At 34.8% G+C, this 16,816-nt stretch overlaps 2 protein-coding genes across 3 annotated transcripts; one reads left to right on the forward strand and one right to left on the reverse strand.

Moving 5' to 3' along the window:
• Positions 1-3,191: 3,191 nt before the first annotated feature.
• LOC110885365 (dnaJ homolog subfamily C member 17) lies at positions 3,192-8,661 on the forward strand. Of its 2 annotated transcripts, none has more exons than XM_022133045.2 (4): positions 3,192-3,388; positions 7,148-7,838; positions 7,991-8,173; positions 8,287-8,661. In XM_022133045.2, exons 2-4 carry the CDS (start codon positions 7,164-7,166, stop codon positions 8,320-8,322), a joined length of 894 nt encoding a protein of 297 aa, XP_021988737.1. In that variant the 5' UTR covers positions 3,192-3,388; positions 7,148-7,163; the 3' UTR covers positions 8,323-8,661. The 2 variants fall into 2 exon arrangements, with proteins under 2 accessions (XP_021988737.1, XP_021988736.1); XM_022133044.2 differs by having other exon boundaries at positions 3,193-3,388; positions 7,145-7,838.
• Positions 8,662-9,775: 1,114 nt separating this feature from the next.
• Positions 9,776-16,354, reverse strand: LOC110885364. Its single transcript, XM_022133043.2, has 6 exons — positions 16,122-16,354; positions 12,543-12,595; positions 11,892-11,983; positions 11,645-11,796; positions 11,239-11,320; positions 9,776-10,234 (listed from the first exon to the last, which is right to left on the reverse strand). The coding sequence occupies exons 2-6, from the start codon at positions 12,577-12,579 to the stop codon at positions 10,121-10,123; spliced, it is 477 nt and encodes a 158-aa protein (XP_021988735.1). The 5' UTR covers positions 12,580-12,595; positions 16,122-16,354; the 3' UTR covers positions 9,776-10,120.
• Between the last annotated feature and the right edge of the window lie 462 nt (positions 16,355-16,816).

Raw genomic sequence — 16,816 nt, forward strand, 5'->3', positions numbered from 1 at the left:
GTCAAGAACAAGTACTTGGTGTAAAGAATGATTATTTTCGAATACCTATATTCTTGTGTTTTAACTTCCTAAATCTCTACACAAACACATTCAACCTCCTAACCTTATCAACTTCGTCATATTGGATAATCGGAAAGCTTATGCAAATTTGTGAGTATACTCGTATTTCCCCCTTTTTACTTTTACCACTTTTGGGGTGTAACATGTTTACCTATTAACTTACACATGAACACTTTGTTAAACACATGAACGTTCCTATAACATGCTTGTATACGTGATGACTTGATACTTTAAACTTGGGTTATTCTTATGTGTTGAACTTATCATTAACTTCGTACGAGCCAAACCTTGACATATGTAGCGCTATAGGATTAACGACCCGCCCGTAAACTTGAGGTTATGTCTTGAGCATATTGCGTTTTCTTGGTTTGATATGTTAGACACATGCCATATTTAATGTTATCTTGAATCATATGCTTGCCATGAGGAATTGTTCACACTTTTTATCTTATGCTATGTACGTACCAAACTTGTATACTCGTCTTTGCTTTTGCATTGAATTGTATTTTTAAACATGTTACAGGTTGCTGATGATGAAATGAAACGGATAGCAAAGATGCCTAGATACTCACGTAGACGTTTAGGGTTAAAGTGTTGTATCAATTTTGTTTATGTTACGTTGAACAATGTTGTTATTTGCTTTTCTTGTAATGTTTTGACAATTTATTTTGGAAATGAAATTTGGATTATTAAATTATTGTCACAAATAGCGTTATGATGTCTCGAGCAATCTTCACACTTCGTCTCATCCCGATGTTTCCGCCATTGGTTGGGGTGTGACACATATATTCATCAAGAACAAAGCTCACATGATGACATATCACTGTCATCAGTCTCTTTTTCTTGAATATTTGTCCATCTCATTCAGCAAAAGATAATAGAGATACCCACCTCAGAGAAGAATCAGTTCATCGAAAGCTTTGCCATATGTGGTTTTTTAACTATTTTTTTGGCGTTTAAAGTGAGTGGTTTCTAGGGAACATGGCGTTTGTTTTCTGGGTGTGATCAATTCACTGTGTAGAGACCCCCTCTCTTATAGGATTTTTTGGCGCGTAGTTTAGACGAAATTTTTTTTATTATAATAAATGATAGTAATAAAGTAACTGTCTTTTCAGTTACTGTGTGTATTTGCTGTTTTGTTCAGCGTTATCGGTACGTTCCATCTTCCAAGTTTGACGTTTTTTTAAATGGCGTTATGCAAACCAAGATGACAAAATAAAATAACGGAGAAAATATTAAGCAGGAACAATATTTTTTTTTTTTGTTATTTTATGCGTTTTGTAAGCAATAACTTTTTGTAGTATTTTTTTTGGCGTTTTGCAAATAAATAGAGAAATATATCATTTAATTATCTTAAGAAAAAAAAAGAGGATTACACAGAAGAAAACTAACAAAAAAAAATTAAAACTCTTCGTCAGAAGGTACTTTATCCGAGTAGTATCCATCACTTGCGTCATCTTCTTCCTCGGAGTCTTCACCTAGACCTTCATCCATGTCATCACCTTCACTTTCATCGGCTTCTTGTTCCTGAAGATTCTGAAGCCTTCATTTGAACATGTCTTGCATTAACGCCATTTTTTAGTCCATGTCTGTGTTCAAAGAAGTGGCGTTATGCAATTCTTCCATGAACCCAAGCCCCTGCTTTGTCATGATGTTTTCAAGCAGGTAGTCTTCCTGCTATCCGCTGTCGTATATAACGGTCACCATGTCTGTTTCATCATCAAAACGCCATGATGTCATGACAGGGTCTGGCTTCACATCTGCTTTGATTGGTCCAAATTTCCTTGTTAATGCTTTCATAAGCATATGTGTTTCATGGCATTCATTATCCAGAGCGATGCCAAGAGATAGGATACCCCTCTGTACCTCTTCTTCCATCTTCAAAATTGCCTTGATCGTCCTAACATACACCCTCCTTCTGTTGTCAAAACGCAGGACGAATCGCCTGATTTCCAGAGTGTATCTCCACCAAACGATGGTTGCCATTTTTGGCGTTTTGGTTAAATTGGCGTTTTGGTTAAAGATGATTTTGTAAAAATGATAGATTGAAGTGATTATGGAAGCGATGTTTTACGTCGTTTATATAATGATGTTTTTGGCGCGTAATTTAGGAGGGAATTTCTTTTAATAAATGTTAATAACTGAATTTCAGTTACTGTGTTGTTTCCTCTTCTTGTAATCTCCAACGCGTTTTATCACTAATTTTTTCGTTTTGTATTTAATGGCGCTTTATTTTTTTAAATGGCGTGTTATCATTTTTGTTGGCGTTTTTGAATTTGAGCGGTAAAAGACCCTTTTACCCTTAATGAAGCACGTCCCACATAATAAAATTGATATTATTTACGAAAACGCCACCGCGCAATCTAGTCCATGGATTGTTTTGATATGACGATCCATAACCGTTCTCACACTTTCTCCTGTTTTCTCTAAATCCTACCCCCTATATCAATATCCACGTCATCATCCACATAATGAACCAACTCATTTTTTTACACATCAGCGTACACGTCATAAAAAACTAACCCAATTACAAAAGAATCGATGTGGGCCAAAATCTTACAAGTTGGGATTGTCAGAGTGAGTTTTTGAAGTTGAGATTATTATCGGCCAACTTGTGAAATTATTAAAATCCAATAACCTTTATTGTTTGTGTTTTTCTATAGAAAAGGTAACAAGTATTTAATTGATACCAGTTTTGTTTATATCAATCTACAAATCCTGAATCATGTTTGGTTTTTATGCGTCTAACAAGATTTTTGGACCTGTATAAATTTTATAACTCCTTATCAGGTTCAAGCCATAAACACGACTCCTTTACAACCCACCTTCTGTTGATTTCGAATTTAAATTTATGTTATAAAGGGTGTTTACTTCATTAAATTAAAGTTTTTATGCAGCCCTTAAACTTTAATAAAGTTATTTTTCTATTTCTTTAGCGATGTACCGAGTTCTAGTACTATACTCATACCACCATAACGTGCGAGGTACAATGCTAAAATTATCATACAATTCCTAAACTTCAAATTAGTTATTCTCTTCTTTTACAGGTATACCGAGCGTCGATATTATATTGATCACCGCCACAAGGCACGGGTAAACCCTAGATATTATAAAAAAGAAAAAAAAAACTTAAGTTAGATTCAAAAATCACAAACTCTTGACAAAAACCGGTGAAATACCCGGCTTAAAACCCCTCCCTCTTGAACAGACTCTTGCAAAAATCACAAACAAACGCGGCCTGTTTTCCTCTTTGTTCGTTCTCAGTTCCTACGCCCTCACTGTCCGACCGTCAAAACTCACTGCTTTATCAGCCCCTCATCGACATCAGGTTTGTCTAATTTAATATATTTCTGAGTTAGATTTTGTTTGCTATTTGTGTCTTACATCATCTTCTATTCAGGAGATTTTTTTTTGGGATTGTTTAGATCTTGTTTAGTTCAGTTACTTGGTGTGTGAAATTTGTCATATATGGGGCTGATTTGACCGACCATAGTTATTTTCTTTGATTAATGCACTCCAACTGTTTGATGAAATGCCTCAATGAACCCTAAGTGAATCAAACAGTTGTATCATAAACAAAACTGTTTGATAAGTTGTAGTAGGAGTCTTTACAGTGATGTTTTCATTGTACCCAACAAGCAGCTTGCTTAGGTTAAATATGTTTTTTTTTTTGGATTTTTGATGCCATGTTGTTTTATAGCATTTTCAGTTTCACAGTTTGTTAGGAAACACAGTCCTAACCAATATTGGAGAGTTCATGATCAACTTTAACTTTTTTGATTATGCTAATCTAGTTATGCTTTTAGGTTTCTTAATAATAGCATCCAAAATGTTAGGTATGTTTGTTCGTGATTAGTGTTATACAATTCTCTGATTTGATCGTTTCTTTTTAAAGGGCGACTCCATGAATCAAACTTATAAGCTTCAACATAAATATAAATAATCAGTTAGTTGCAAATTTAAGTTAGCGGTCGATTTTAGTGCCTAGGCAATTTTCTGGGCGAAACGCAGCCTAATTTCCATGCGTGATAAATGATAGCTAATCCGCTTTTTTTATTTCCTCATTATCTGCAGTATTTATAGGGTTATTGGCAACCGATTATATCACGAAACGTTTATTTCGGATATGGTGAATTAGCCATTAGTACTCACAGAACCTGCATATCCTAAATACATTTAGGGCTAGGCTAGCTAGCTACTCTTATCCTAAATACATTAACAGTATTTTTTGTTCTCTGATTTAATTCGGCAATTTTGCAGCATTTATTTCTAATTAATTAGTTCTGAATTAGTTCTCTGAGCTCTAGTCTTTTGTTCTCTTTTTCTTTTATTTTTTTTTTGAACGGCCAACAAAAAACCATTTTATTCACCACCAAAGGATGCTAACAGAGGTGTTAGCCCACCAAATGTACAGCTAGAAACAGAGAGAAAAAAAGGGACACAACACTTGACCCAATACAAACGTCATACAGATACTACCCCAAGTTCATACAAGAAAAATTAAAATTCTGCCATTGATACCATAAATAGCTCAACAACACCTTTATTTCCTCTTATCACCCCATCTCGGTTATGCCGTTGCTGTTTAAAAACCACCGTGTTATAAGCCTTCCAAATCACCCAAACAACAACTTGAATGACAGTGTATATTACTTTCCTCCAGGCCTTCTTTGTTCCCCTCACAACCTGATGAAAATTAATTAGATCCCTGCTGTCAAAGAAGAAAACTTAATATTTAGCTACAAATAAGCTTTAGGGCTGGCAAAGGTAACCCGTAAGGCTTACTTTGGGTCCATATGGGTCATAATAAAAAATTCGCGGGTTGATTTGGGTTCACTATTATTTTGGATGGGTTAAATTGGGCAAAACTAAAAATATTAAAAGGGTTTTACGGGTCAAGATAAAAAACAAAATGGGTGAAATTGGGTTTAACATAAAACAGAACGGGTGAATGGGTGATGATGAACTGTGAAGATTTGAAGACTAAAAATAAGAAATCCTTGATGAATCTCGCATGAGAAATCGCGTCTGAGACTATATTGATCATCGATTTGTTCTGAAACCATCCATAATCGTCTTCTACATTGTTCTCGTACCTAACCCTAACCCTAGAGGTAAACTTTTTGGTCTGGTTTTTAGAATTTAAAGATTCGTTCTGAAACATTGATCTTATGAAGTTGTTGAAACTGCTAAATGTTGGTATATTGATAAACTTTTGGATCTGTAATTAAGTGGCAGGTCTGCAATTGCAACAACTAGGTATAGAATTTAGGAAAAATTTAAAAATTTGAAAATGGATTGTTGAATTAATTAAGGTTTTACATTGAAGGATGATTATGAGATTATCTTCCATTCTTCCTCAAAAAAGATTCAAGGTCTGGCCCATTAAAAACACAAGGTTTTTTTTTTTTTTTTACTTTTTAGGGTTCATATTTTTACTTTCTACTGACCAAAACCAAAGATAGAGAGCTTTCAAAAGTTTCATATTACTTTAATAACAAAAAAAAAATAATAAAAAAAACCTGATTAAAGTGGCATTTAAATTCAGATTATCATAGTCATGGTCCATGTTATGTTTTTCTCAGAAAAAAAAAAAAAACCCAAACTTGATTGTATTAGAGGTCAAGTAAATTATAAGTATGATATTTGGATGCATCTAAAGACTGAAGTTGTTTTATATGCATCTGTATTCAAGTATTGCATGAAATAACTTTGATGGTCAAATGTGATCAAAGCAGGTGTAATAATTTTGTTGAAAATTTGCTGATTTGTAAAACTTGGTGGATTGTTATTGATGCAATTTGGAAATTTCACTACAATTTTGGAAGATGGGGTCAAAAGTCCAATAGTTTATGGGAAGTACTGTTCAGTTTGGGATCGGTTTTATTTTGGCAGACCTGAGAATATGTTTGTTATAGTTTTGAGTTAGCAAAGGTTTATGGGAATTTGTAACGTTTGTAGGCCTTTTAATAGAGCTGGTGTACTTCTATGAGGTCGGTCTTTCTTTTTTTGTTTTTTGTTTGTTGTTGTTTTGATCTTTAATTGCGTATTTTCATATTGTAATGTTTGTGCAATTGCGATATTGTAATGATTAGGTGTCAAAAAGTATTGACCCGTACTCAACCCGGACCCATTTCAACCCGACAAAATTGCCCCTTGATGTACAATTTCTTTAAAAAAACATTTTTTAACCAACCCGACCGACCCGAAACCCGTTCTGACCCGAAACCGTTCTGACCCGAACCCGTTTCGACCCGAACCAAATCAACCCTTTATTTAATTGACCCGTGACCCGACCCGACGCAACCCGACCCGTTTGCCAGGTCTACTGTTATGACTCAATATATATATAAGTTATATATACAACATATGCACAACATCTTGATGCACTCACATCACATGTAAAAGTCTAGGATTAATCTTAATAAATCTCTAACTGGAGGATAAAATTGTAATTTAGTTAAAAGAAAAGGTGTAAATCGGAAATAGAAAAGAGTAAATTTTTTATAACCCTGCGAATCAGCAGTCACCTAAACCAAATATTTTATAACCCTAAACTAAATCAATTGTCTGTCTCTCTTCCCTGGTCGCTACATCTAAAAATCAGCCGGCAAATCTTCTTCCTTCTACGATTCAGCAGGTAAGTTAAGGTTTGATTCAGCAGCTCTGATTAGCCATCATTTCTTCTCTATTAAGATTGAACTGATTCTTCGGAACGCCATTGTGGTGGTCGGAAACGCGGTCCCGAGCGAATCTGGATCGTCTTCGTACCGCGATTTGGATCCCATGACCAGCGAATTATGTGACGTCAGGTTTCCTCGGTCTATACTCGAAACCGACACCGAATTTTGGTACGAAGACCACCCTAGGCAATGCAATTCGGTCCAGTTAAATTTTATTTGTCGGGGTTTTTGGTTTTGTTCGGGTTAACTGAATTATGCTCACCCCTTTTCGTAGTCTTATCAAAATGTTGTTTACCAAATCTTGGTTGGTCTGTGTGATTATGTTTCAACTTGTTGGAAGTTATCTGTTCCCAATAGCAATGATTAAGCTGCTGCTAACTCTCTCATTTGCTTGTTTCCAGCAGGTAGAAAGAAGAAGATATGGATGAAGACATTGACCACTATGTCATTCTCGGATTGCCATCCGGCGAAGAAGGATTCAAGCTTTCAGAGAAAGAGATAACCAAAGCATACCGGTTAAAGGCTTTGGAATTGCATCCAGACAAAAGACCCGATGACCCGAACGCCCCCGCCAATTTTCAAAAGCTGCAAACATCTTATCAGGTTCTGAAAGATGAAAAAGCCAGAAAACTTTTTCACGATCTTCTTCGTGTAAAACAGCAAAAACTTCAACGCCAATCGCAACAAGACTCCAAACGGAGGCGAATGATGTCTGATCTTGAAGAAAGAGAACGGTCGGCTTTTGCAGCGCATGATGCCTCTGCAAAAGCTACAAGTGAAGAGGAGAGTATTGCTAGGAAACTTAAAGAAGAAATTAGTAGAATTCGTGCGATGCATGCTAATAATAAATCTACTCCCACCGTGACCGCGACTATGAAAAAACAAACTGGAGTTGGAGAAACAAGTAATACGGGTCCGACTGCAGCAGAGAAGGAGAAAATGCTGAAGGTTTCGTGGGAAAAAGGTGGTTTGGATTATAGTGCACAAAGATTACGGGAATTATTTGAGACATTTGGTGAGGTCAAAGATGTGGTTATCAGGAGTCAAAAGAAAAAAGGATCAGCCCTTGTAGTCATGGCTACCAAAGAAGCGGCTGTGAGTTTTTTTTTTTTTTTTTTTTTTTTTTTTTTTTTTTTTTTTTTTTGTCACGTGACTTTTAATTAAGTGTTCACATAAACACCAGTTTTGACTTTTGAATGGGTTGTAACTTTTTTTTTTTATTATATTTATATATATATATTGGACAGATGGCTGCGACTGGAACTATGTGTGGGGATATTTCGAATCCTCTGCTCGTTGTACCCCTTCAACCAGCAGTAGCTACTTCTTTCCCAATGGCTCGTGAGCCTGTTGTTCCACAACGAAATGAAGAGCTTGTTGGTGCTGGATATCAGGCGTTTGAAGATTCGGTCTTACAAAAACTTCAAAAGGTATGCCCTGCACTTTTACTTTATACTTGTGAATATGGATTTACATTAATATGTAGTTTCTAATAACTGAATTTTCTATTCACTAATCATTTTTTGTTTTATCTTTTTTGCAGGCCGCAGAGAGACAAAAACAGGGCAACAAGCCTTAAATTTTAAAATTGCCGTTGCTGATGACTTCAGTTGCGTGTGTAGAGGGGGGATGAAATGTGGAAGAACTTGCAACCTTTCCCTTTGTTTAGGTTCACGAGTCTTTTACCATTTCTTTTGCTACCAGCCGAGAAATTTACCAGATAAGAATGCAACACCACCATTTTAGAGACCATTTCTTGTAACTAATATATTGTTATGTACAATGATTACATTAACCTTGACTTAATTAGTTGTTGAGCAAAAGTTCCCTTCAAAATGGTGACAGACATTGGAAATTGAACCATGAAGAGAACAAACTGGGCATGAATTATTTAGTTAGTGTGGTCATATTTTTCAAATTTCGCCACCAAGTGAATAGAGTATGCAGTTTGGAATGGCACAGTTTCAGTTTGGTTTAGCAATTTTGAAAAGCTTAAGACACTTGGGATTCTGTAAGCAAGACACAAGGTGAGGGCACTAGTCTCACGTACGTGAAGTGCCTAGTGGGCGATAATGACAACCTACTTATACGCTACGTAGCGATATCGACTAAATAGCGGACACTATTTTGTGTTTAGCGACACTAGGAGAATTTTAGAAATTTTTTGCAAGTATATTATTGTATGCAAATAAGCTGTTTTATACAAATGCTTAAGAAAAACCTAAAATCTTGCTATTTTGTAGCTATAAAATCCCACTATATATAGTTGAAACAAACTGAAACTGAAATATGATATAAAACACTCAAAGAACACCTTCCAATATCTAAGGAGAATACTTATATTTTCTCATATTGAAATGGTACAAGGCTAGGCTATTATAGGAATGTAAAATAAGTAAACTATTTAGAACAGAGATCTGATGCAAAATCAAAGTACCTGGACCAAGAAAAAAACTACACAGGAACGGTCAAAATGTTGAAAGTTGGCCGAAAAAAAATTGGAGGTGAAACGTGACATATTATATTTAACAATATTAAAGCAGAAAGAAAAACAAAAAAAAAACTAAAATCCCGCTATTTGTTCGCTATGGAGGCGCCAAAATTAAATAGCAACATATGATTGCTACGTTACGCTATTCGCTATAGCGCTTGCTATGGGCGCTATTAATAACTATGCTGGTAATTATAAATTAATTATAGCATTATCTCTCTTTAAACGGCTAACACACCCTTTATAAACCTACTCTTAAGTCTATACCACTATCCACGACTAGACTTGAACCCTCAACAGTAAAGGGAGGGACAGTATTTAACACACCATGACCACTAGGGGCTACAAGCCCTTTGGTAATTAATTTATAACATTATATGCTTTTTACTCTTAAACAAACAAGTTAGATGTAATAAGAATAAACTGTTAATAATATGAAAAGAGTGGGCTACTCTATTTATAACATTTTTTTACCTCTGTATCATAACAACCTATATAAACAATCACACAAGCTGCCGCCCAAAGCGGTTCATTCAAAACATAACGGTTGAAACATATGTATAGTTGAAACATAACGGTTCATTCAAAACGCAGCTGCCATATATACAAGCGCCCAAAGCAGTAAAAGCGACGACGCGAACTGAAAGAATACGGAGAGAATGAATAACATTGAAAAATTGGCATGTGCTGACGCTAGTTTACACAACCATCATTTATCGTAAACAAAATTCTGCAATCCAAATTTAAATATGATAATGCATCGGATATCATCATTGGTGTCATGCTTGAATCTCGACAAAAAAATATGCTGCCAGACAGTTTTGCTGATACCCCCATTCTATCTAACCACTCGGATTATTAAAGCCGCCAACGTTTTGATTCCCATTCATGCGGGTTTCCTTAGAATTGAGGTAAGCAGATACCAGAGACCGGAATCAACAGAGGATAACACAACAATAAGCATTGCCACAAGAACAAGAGTCAGGACAGCAGTCTTCACCTGCACACATATATAAATAAATAAATGAAATCAATAGTTTACCTCTATAAGCCTTATTTCTGTTCTCCAATGATGCATTTTTTAGTGTCAAATATTATTATATGGTGGCAAAACAGATAGGTTGAGTAACAAGTGAAAAGGGTACGTGTGGGTCTGATACGAACTTAGGCCCAATTAGTTGTAGTTTAGAAGTACCAACGTAGTCAGGAGTAGTGGGTGTAATTGCTCTCGCTATTTCTCTTAGATAAGTATCGTAGTTTTCGGGTTAATTTGGGGGTTGTCTTTGTTTTGTTCATCTAAATTAGGGTTTTTACTCTAATATTGGAGATCAAGCCTACCTCGAACGTCGCTAATTGTAAATATTCTTTCAGTAATCAAAGTTTTTAATTTCAAGTTTCTATCAGGGTCAGATCTGAAGGCATGGTTTTTTTTTTTTTCTATTAAAAAACAAATATGGAAAACTAATGTGCTAATCTTAAGTTTTTAGTAAAAAGCTATTAAGAGGTTGCATATTTCAAAATGTACTTTGGAGAACTTTTGACCTGTTACCTTTTGAGTTAATATTCTTTTATTTTATCCAGTTAACTTATTTGAGTTATAATATAACACATATCGATCCATGGGTCGAAACTGCCACCTCTACGTCTTTCTTTAATATTTCCCAACATGAAAATTGTAGGAATGAAAAAACTAAGTTACAATTACCTATCTTGTTGTCATCATCATTACAAATGAACTGATGGCCTTTGACATAAAATTCACAAGAATATATACCTTCATGATTAAATAAATAGTCAAATGATTTATTTTATTAAAACATTTGAAATTGCAAATTTCATAGATTTAATGCATAACTACCACCAAGTTTACTATGCAATGTCAATATCAAATAATATTCACATATTTGGTTCTTAGATCATGACACATGTATCAAGATTTATGAGACATATGTCCTTATTTATGAGTCATTTGTGCAAAACTTGTACAAACACATAAACACTAACCGTATTCTGGAAACCTGGCCATTCTATGTACTTCAGCTGACTAGGCTGCCCCGCAAGAAAAGAAAATACAGACCTTACACCCCTGAAAATTTACATGCTCGGTTTATTAACAAAGATTCATGTTTTTCTATTACTTTTGAAAATTTAATTGTTTGGAATCAAAATGACATCGCCAAATTATAACAGTGAGTTTTTATTTTTTTCACTCAAAAAGGGAAGCTATGCCAAGCTAGCAACCTTTGCAAAAGTACTATTATATACAACAATATTTGTGATTATTATCATGTAATCAAACCATACAATAATATTGATATGAGAAGTCATATATTGACCTTAAAAGTCAAGTGTTTTTTACCATTTTATCACTGAAAAAGGGGAAGTGAAAACCACAAAAATAAAGTGTTACCTTATAAAGCCCTTTGTAGGTGCTAACCAAAAGGGTTCAGTCCCATTATTGTTATTATGTAAACTAAGCTCGTGATTTCTTCTTCCGACTGAAATAGCATATTTAGCACCATAACCTTCTCGAATAAAATATTGAGTTCTTGGTTTGAAAATCTTAAGAAACAATCATAAAAATATGTATCAAATCATGATGTTTGCCATACTTAATGGTAAAGGAAGGAACAAAAACATGATATTTTAATGTTTACCTTTTCATAACCCAAGTGGCGTTTTTGGTAATTTATTGTGGTGTTCACAGTAAACTTCTGTATGGGCAATGGTGGTTTAGGAAAATTTATACCTGTTCCAAAGAGGAAGAGAATGTGTTTGTGATTAATTGTATGACAAGAGAACGAAATGTTTTCTTCAATATTAATTTCTTGTTGGTTCTTAATCATGATGATTAGTTTAATATGTGAAACCGACTTTTCATTTGAGCAGGTCCCACTTGAATGTGTCAAGAATGATGATATGATATTATATCAGTAGCAACTGCAGTCGCCCCATACGATTTTGGGGTTTGTTCTAAAGGTTTGATTACACTAAAATTCAGTTTGGTTGTACCAACATTCGGGTTTTGTCCATTTTTTACTCTCGCAGTTCACATATAGTTAATGTAGTTAAATGCGATTCCGAAACTATAAGTAGAAAAATTATCCATGTTTTTTAATATATACATTTAGAATTTGCAACTACTTTAGGCAACCCTTTGGAGCTATGTGCAAAGTGTACACGTGTCTAAATTGCTTCTTTCCATAGGTGCTTTTACCTTTTTCTAGTACTTATGTTTCTTGATTGTTTACTATTTTCTTTTTCATTTTCTTATATAAAGTTCAAGAGCAGGGATAGAGAGAAGGAACCTGTAAAACTGGTCATTGAGCCACAAAATAATGCCATTTAATTGTTGAAGTAGCTGAAATTAACAAATAAAAATATCATTGAAAAGGCTATAATATAGTAACAAAGTCACATTACAAAATTCAGATTCCCTAAGTAAATTTTCAAATGATTATATAACTTTAAAATTTGTTGCTATCTAGCTAAACAATTATAGTAACACTCAACAAACAGAATATAAACACTCAGCACAGAGTAATCCACTCATAGTCAAATTCAAAAAAAAAAAAAAAACCTTCTAGCTGATTCTTCAGGCACCATAACGTAAATATTGAAACACAGATGAGATTCTAAGTGAATGGTTCGGTTAGGTTTGATATTGGATGGTTTTTAAACCAAATAATTCAGTCCAGTTTGAAGAGGAAAAAAATTCACTTGTTTGAAAGTAGAAAAAACACCCACCGATGACCGGTTGAGTCAGTTTGATTTGGTACGGGTAAAAAAATGAACTAAATCATAGTTTTATGTTTTTTTAATCTTTATACCCGGCTGAACCCTAAAAACTTACAATTTAAAGTTAAAAACTAGAGATGGTAACATGATGGATATGAGATGGGAGGTTCTTGATGTAAAAAGGCGTGAGGCACATGAGGCGTTTGGTATTCAAAAATAATAATAAATTAATTAATGATACATGACAATATCTACATTGTTAATACTTAAACATAAAATACTTATATATTATACATGAAAGTCTCTAATAAATTATCATAAATAACCAAGCAAAGGTTCAATAAGTAAGTGCTGGTTAAACAGAAAACATATATGAATAAGTAACAAAAATATAGAAACCAAGTGCTGATCAAGCACAAAGTAAATGCAGTGAACCGGGAAGTAGGAAACATGGGTTAACATATATACTTAATTAATCAAGTTACATCGAATTAACCAGTGAAGTAGTAGTGATCAGGGGGGATAAACACTTAACAGGAGTGATAAAACAGCCAATGCACACAGATAAACTTCAATCACATACTTATCCAGCATGCAAAATAATATGAATGGTAATTCTTTCAGTCACTTGTTTCTTAATCCACAAATTCAATGGTTGATTATCTGTAACTTGAAAAATACTGAGGTCCATTTCAGACGCAACGAAAAGCGAATGGTCATTGAGGCGTTTTTCCAGCCGCCACAATTGCCTAAGGCTCGCGTAGTGGCGGATCCAGGAATTTTTTCAGTGATATCATAGGACCGGATGTAAAATATGTCGGGTCAGTTCGACGGTTTCGATCGGGTAAAATTCATCACATAATAAAAATACGATACAATTAGGGGTTAGCAGATTGCGGTCCCACCCGAAATTACCCAAAAACAAGACCGACAATTAACCAAAACCGAGCCCGATATAATACAAATGGTCAGTCCTCGGTTCCTATTTATTGAGAATTTCGAGTCGGTCCTCGGTCCAAGACCAAGGAAAACCAGAAAAGAAAAGAACCGACCTGATGAAAAGTAAAACTGATTCTTTTTATCTGTTAATCTGTTATGCATATTCCAGAATAACTACCGGCCCATTAGAATAACCTACTGTTTAATTTTATAACCTTACAGCAGGCTGTGCAAAATAATCGAAACAGCAATTATTTAATATTCTAATACATTGCACATTGTTAGAAGTTTGCATACTGTAATTGGGTTGATGGATTTATTATCTTCAACTCTATTTACGAATGCTTTGCCTTTTTATCTTTATCATCTGTAATTGCTAAATTTCATCTTTGTTGATCAAACTAGTTATCTAGAAATAAGAACTCTGACAACTAGCTTGTTTAATGCTTATAGTTTTATAAACTAGGTGTTTTTGTTTCCCCTAAAGTTGTTCAGATCTTGATACATTATCTTTAAAATATATTGTTTGGGGACTGCAAAAGTAAAAAGAGGATTCAAGTTCAGGAACCAAGTAGCCCTGGTGCATGGCTTTTTAGAATCACAATTGATCGATCAGTTATACTCTATTTCACCTATAGTTAGCAAAGGCAAGAAGCGCACTCAAAGTGCTAAGGCTCCACCTAGGGCCTAGGCGAAAGGTGCAAAAAAGTGTATGTAATGGAAAATAAAATATATATTATGTAAAATATATCAATTTTCTTGTATTCTCATCATCATTTGTGACAACAGAATTCAGAATAATATCAGAGAACAAATATTCAGGTCCTGTCTACTCGCTGCTAATGGATGTGCAAGGATACAGTGGACCACCTCTTCAGGTAGTGTCTGTTTGCTCAAGTGGTGCAAGCTGAACTCAGTTTTCTTCTTTGACAGCAGGGATCTAATTAATTTTCATCAGGTTGTGAGGGGAACAAAGAAGGCCTGGAGGAAAGTAATATACACTGTCATTCAAGTTGCTGTTTGGGTGATTTGTAACACGGTGGTTTTTAAACAGCAACGACATAACCGAGATGGGGTGATAAGAGGAAATAAAGGTGTTGTTGAGCTATTTATGGTATCAATGGCAGAATTTTGAGCTTTCTTGTATCAAGTATCTGTATGATGTGTTTGGTTGTATTGGGTCAAGTGTGGTGTCCCTTTTTTTCTTTCTGTTTCTATTTGGTGGTGGGCTAACACCCTTTGGTGGTGAATTAAATGGTTTTTTGTTGGCCGTTCAAAAAAAAAAAAAAAAACAGAGAACAAAAAACTAGAGCTCAGAGAACTAATTAATTAGAAATAAATGCTGCAAATTAAATCAAAGAACAAAAAATACAGTTAATGTATTTAGGATAAGAGTAGCTAGCTAGCCTAGCCCTAAATGTAATTAGGATATGCAGGTTCTGTGAGTAGTAATGGCTAATTCACCATATCCAAAATAAACGTTTAGTGATATAATCGGTTGCCAATAAATACTGTAGATAATGAGGAAAAAAAAAGTGGATTAGCTATCATTTATCACGCATGGGAATTAGTCCAGAAAAATGCCTAGGCACCAAAATCGACCGCTAACTCAAATATACAACTAACTGATTATTTATATTTATGTTGAAGCTTATAAGTTTGATTCATGGAGTCGCCCTTTAAAAAGAAACGGTCAAACATACCTAACATTTTGGATGCTATTATTAAGAAACCTAAAAGCATAACTAGATTAGCATAATCAAAAAAGTTAAAGTTGATCATGAACTCTCCAATATTGGTTAGGACTGTGTTTCCTAACAAACTGTGGAACTGAAAATGCTATAAAACAACATGACATCAAAAAAAAAAAAAAAAAAAAACATTGCCTGTAGATGCAAATACATTCCTGCAAACAAAACATATCTAACCTAAGCAAGCTGCTTGCTGGGTACCACTGTAAAGACTCTTACTTTTCCTAATACAACTTATCAAACAGTTTTGTTTATGATACAACTGTTTGATTCACCTACGTTTATTGAGGCATTTTATCAAACAATTGGAGTGCATTAATCAAAGAAAATAACTATGGTCGGTCAAATCAGCCCCATATATGACAAGTTTCACACACCAAGTAACTGAACTAAACAAGATCTAAACAATCCCAAAAAAAAAAATCCCCTGAATAGAATAGAAGATGATGTTAGACAAACCTGTTGTCGTCGATGAGGGGCTGATAAAGCAGTAAGTTTTGACGGTCGGACAGTGAGGGTGTGGGAACTGAGAATGAACAAAGAGGAAAACAGGCCGCGTTTGTTTGTGATTTTTGCAAGAGTCTGTTCAAGAGGTAGGGGTTTTAAGCCTATATACTATACTCCGATGGATGGTGAAATTTCTTCAGTCTCGTCTCTGAATTTTCACAACTACATCTATAGTCCCTAACATTTAATACTGATGCTCGGTATACCTAACTTTTTTTTTTGAACGGCAATAAGAAGAGAATAACTAACTTCAACTTTAGGAACTGTATGATAACTTTAGTATTGTATCCCGTATGTTATGACGGTACGAGTATAGTACTAGAACTCGGTATAGTCACTAAAGAAAGAGAAAAATAACTTTATTGAAGTTTAAGTGTTGCATAAAAACTTTAATCTAATAAAGTAAACACCCTTTATAAGACCGTGGGGTATGGTGGGGCTTGGGTTGGGGCATGTGTTGACACGTGTAATTTCAAAACTCAATTCTTAAACTCACTTTGGATGGGGTATGGCGGGGCTTGGGTTGGGGCGGGGCTTGGCAGTTTATTAAAAAAAATTTACAAAAACTTAAAAAAATACACATGGCCACCAAGCGAATAGGAGTCCGCCACATAGGACTACTAGCCCGCCCCACGCCCGGCTTAAAA

Source organism: Helianthus annuus, chromosome 10 (assembly GCF_002127325.2).
Source record: "Helianthus annuus cultivar XRQ/B chromosome 10, HanXRQr2.0-SUNRISE, whole genome shotgun sequence".
NCBI lineage: Eukaryota > Viridiplantae > Streptophyta > Magnoliopsida > Asterales > Asteraceae > Helianthus > Helianthus annuus.

What these genes read in the sequence shown, in the direction of transcription:
- LOC110885364 (XM_022133043.2), bottom strand. Translation starts at nt 12,579, where the DNA reads ATGGCATTATTTTGTGGCTCAATGACCAGTTTTACAG. An exon ending in GCCACTTGGGTTATGAAAAG is followed by an intron (nt 11,797 to 11,891) that starts GTAAACATTAAA and finishes TTGTTTCTTAAG; the next exon opens with ATTTTCAAACCAAGAACTCA. An exon ending in CCTACAAAGGGCTTTATAAG is followed by an intron (nt 11,321 to 11,644) that starts GTAACACTTTAT and finishes GTAAATTTTCAG; the next exon opens with GGGTGTAAGGTCTGTATTTT.
- LOC110885365 (XM_022133045.2), top strand. Translation starts at nt 7,164, where the DNA reads ATGGATGAAGACATTGACCACTATGTCATTCTCGGATTGCCATCCGGC. An exon ending in TGGCTACCAAAGAAGCGGCT is followed by an intron (nt 7,839 to 7,990) that starts GTGAGTTTTTTT and finishes TATATTGGACAG; the next exon opens with ATGGCTGCGACTGGAACTAT. An exon ending in TCTTACAAAAACTTCAAAAG is followed by an intron (nt 8,174 to 8,286) that starts GTATGCCCTGCA and finishes TCTTTTTTGCAG; the next exon opens with GCCGCAGAGAGACAAAAACA.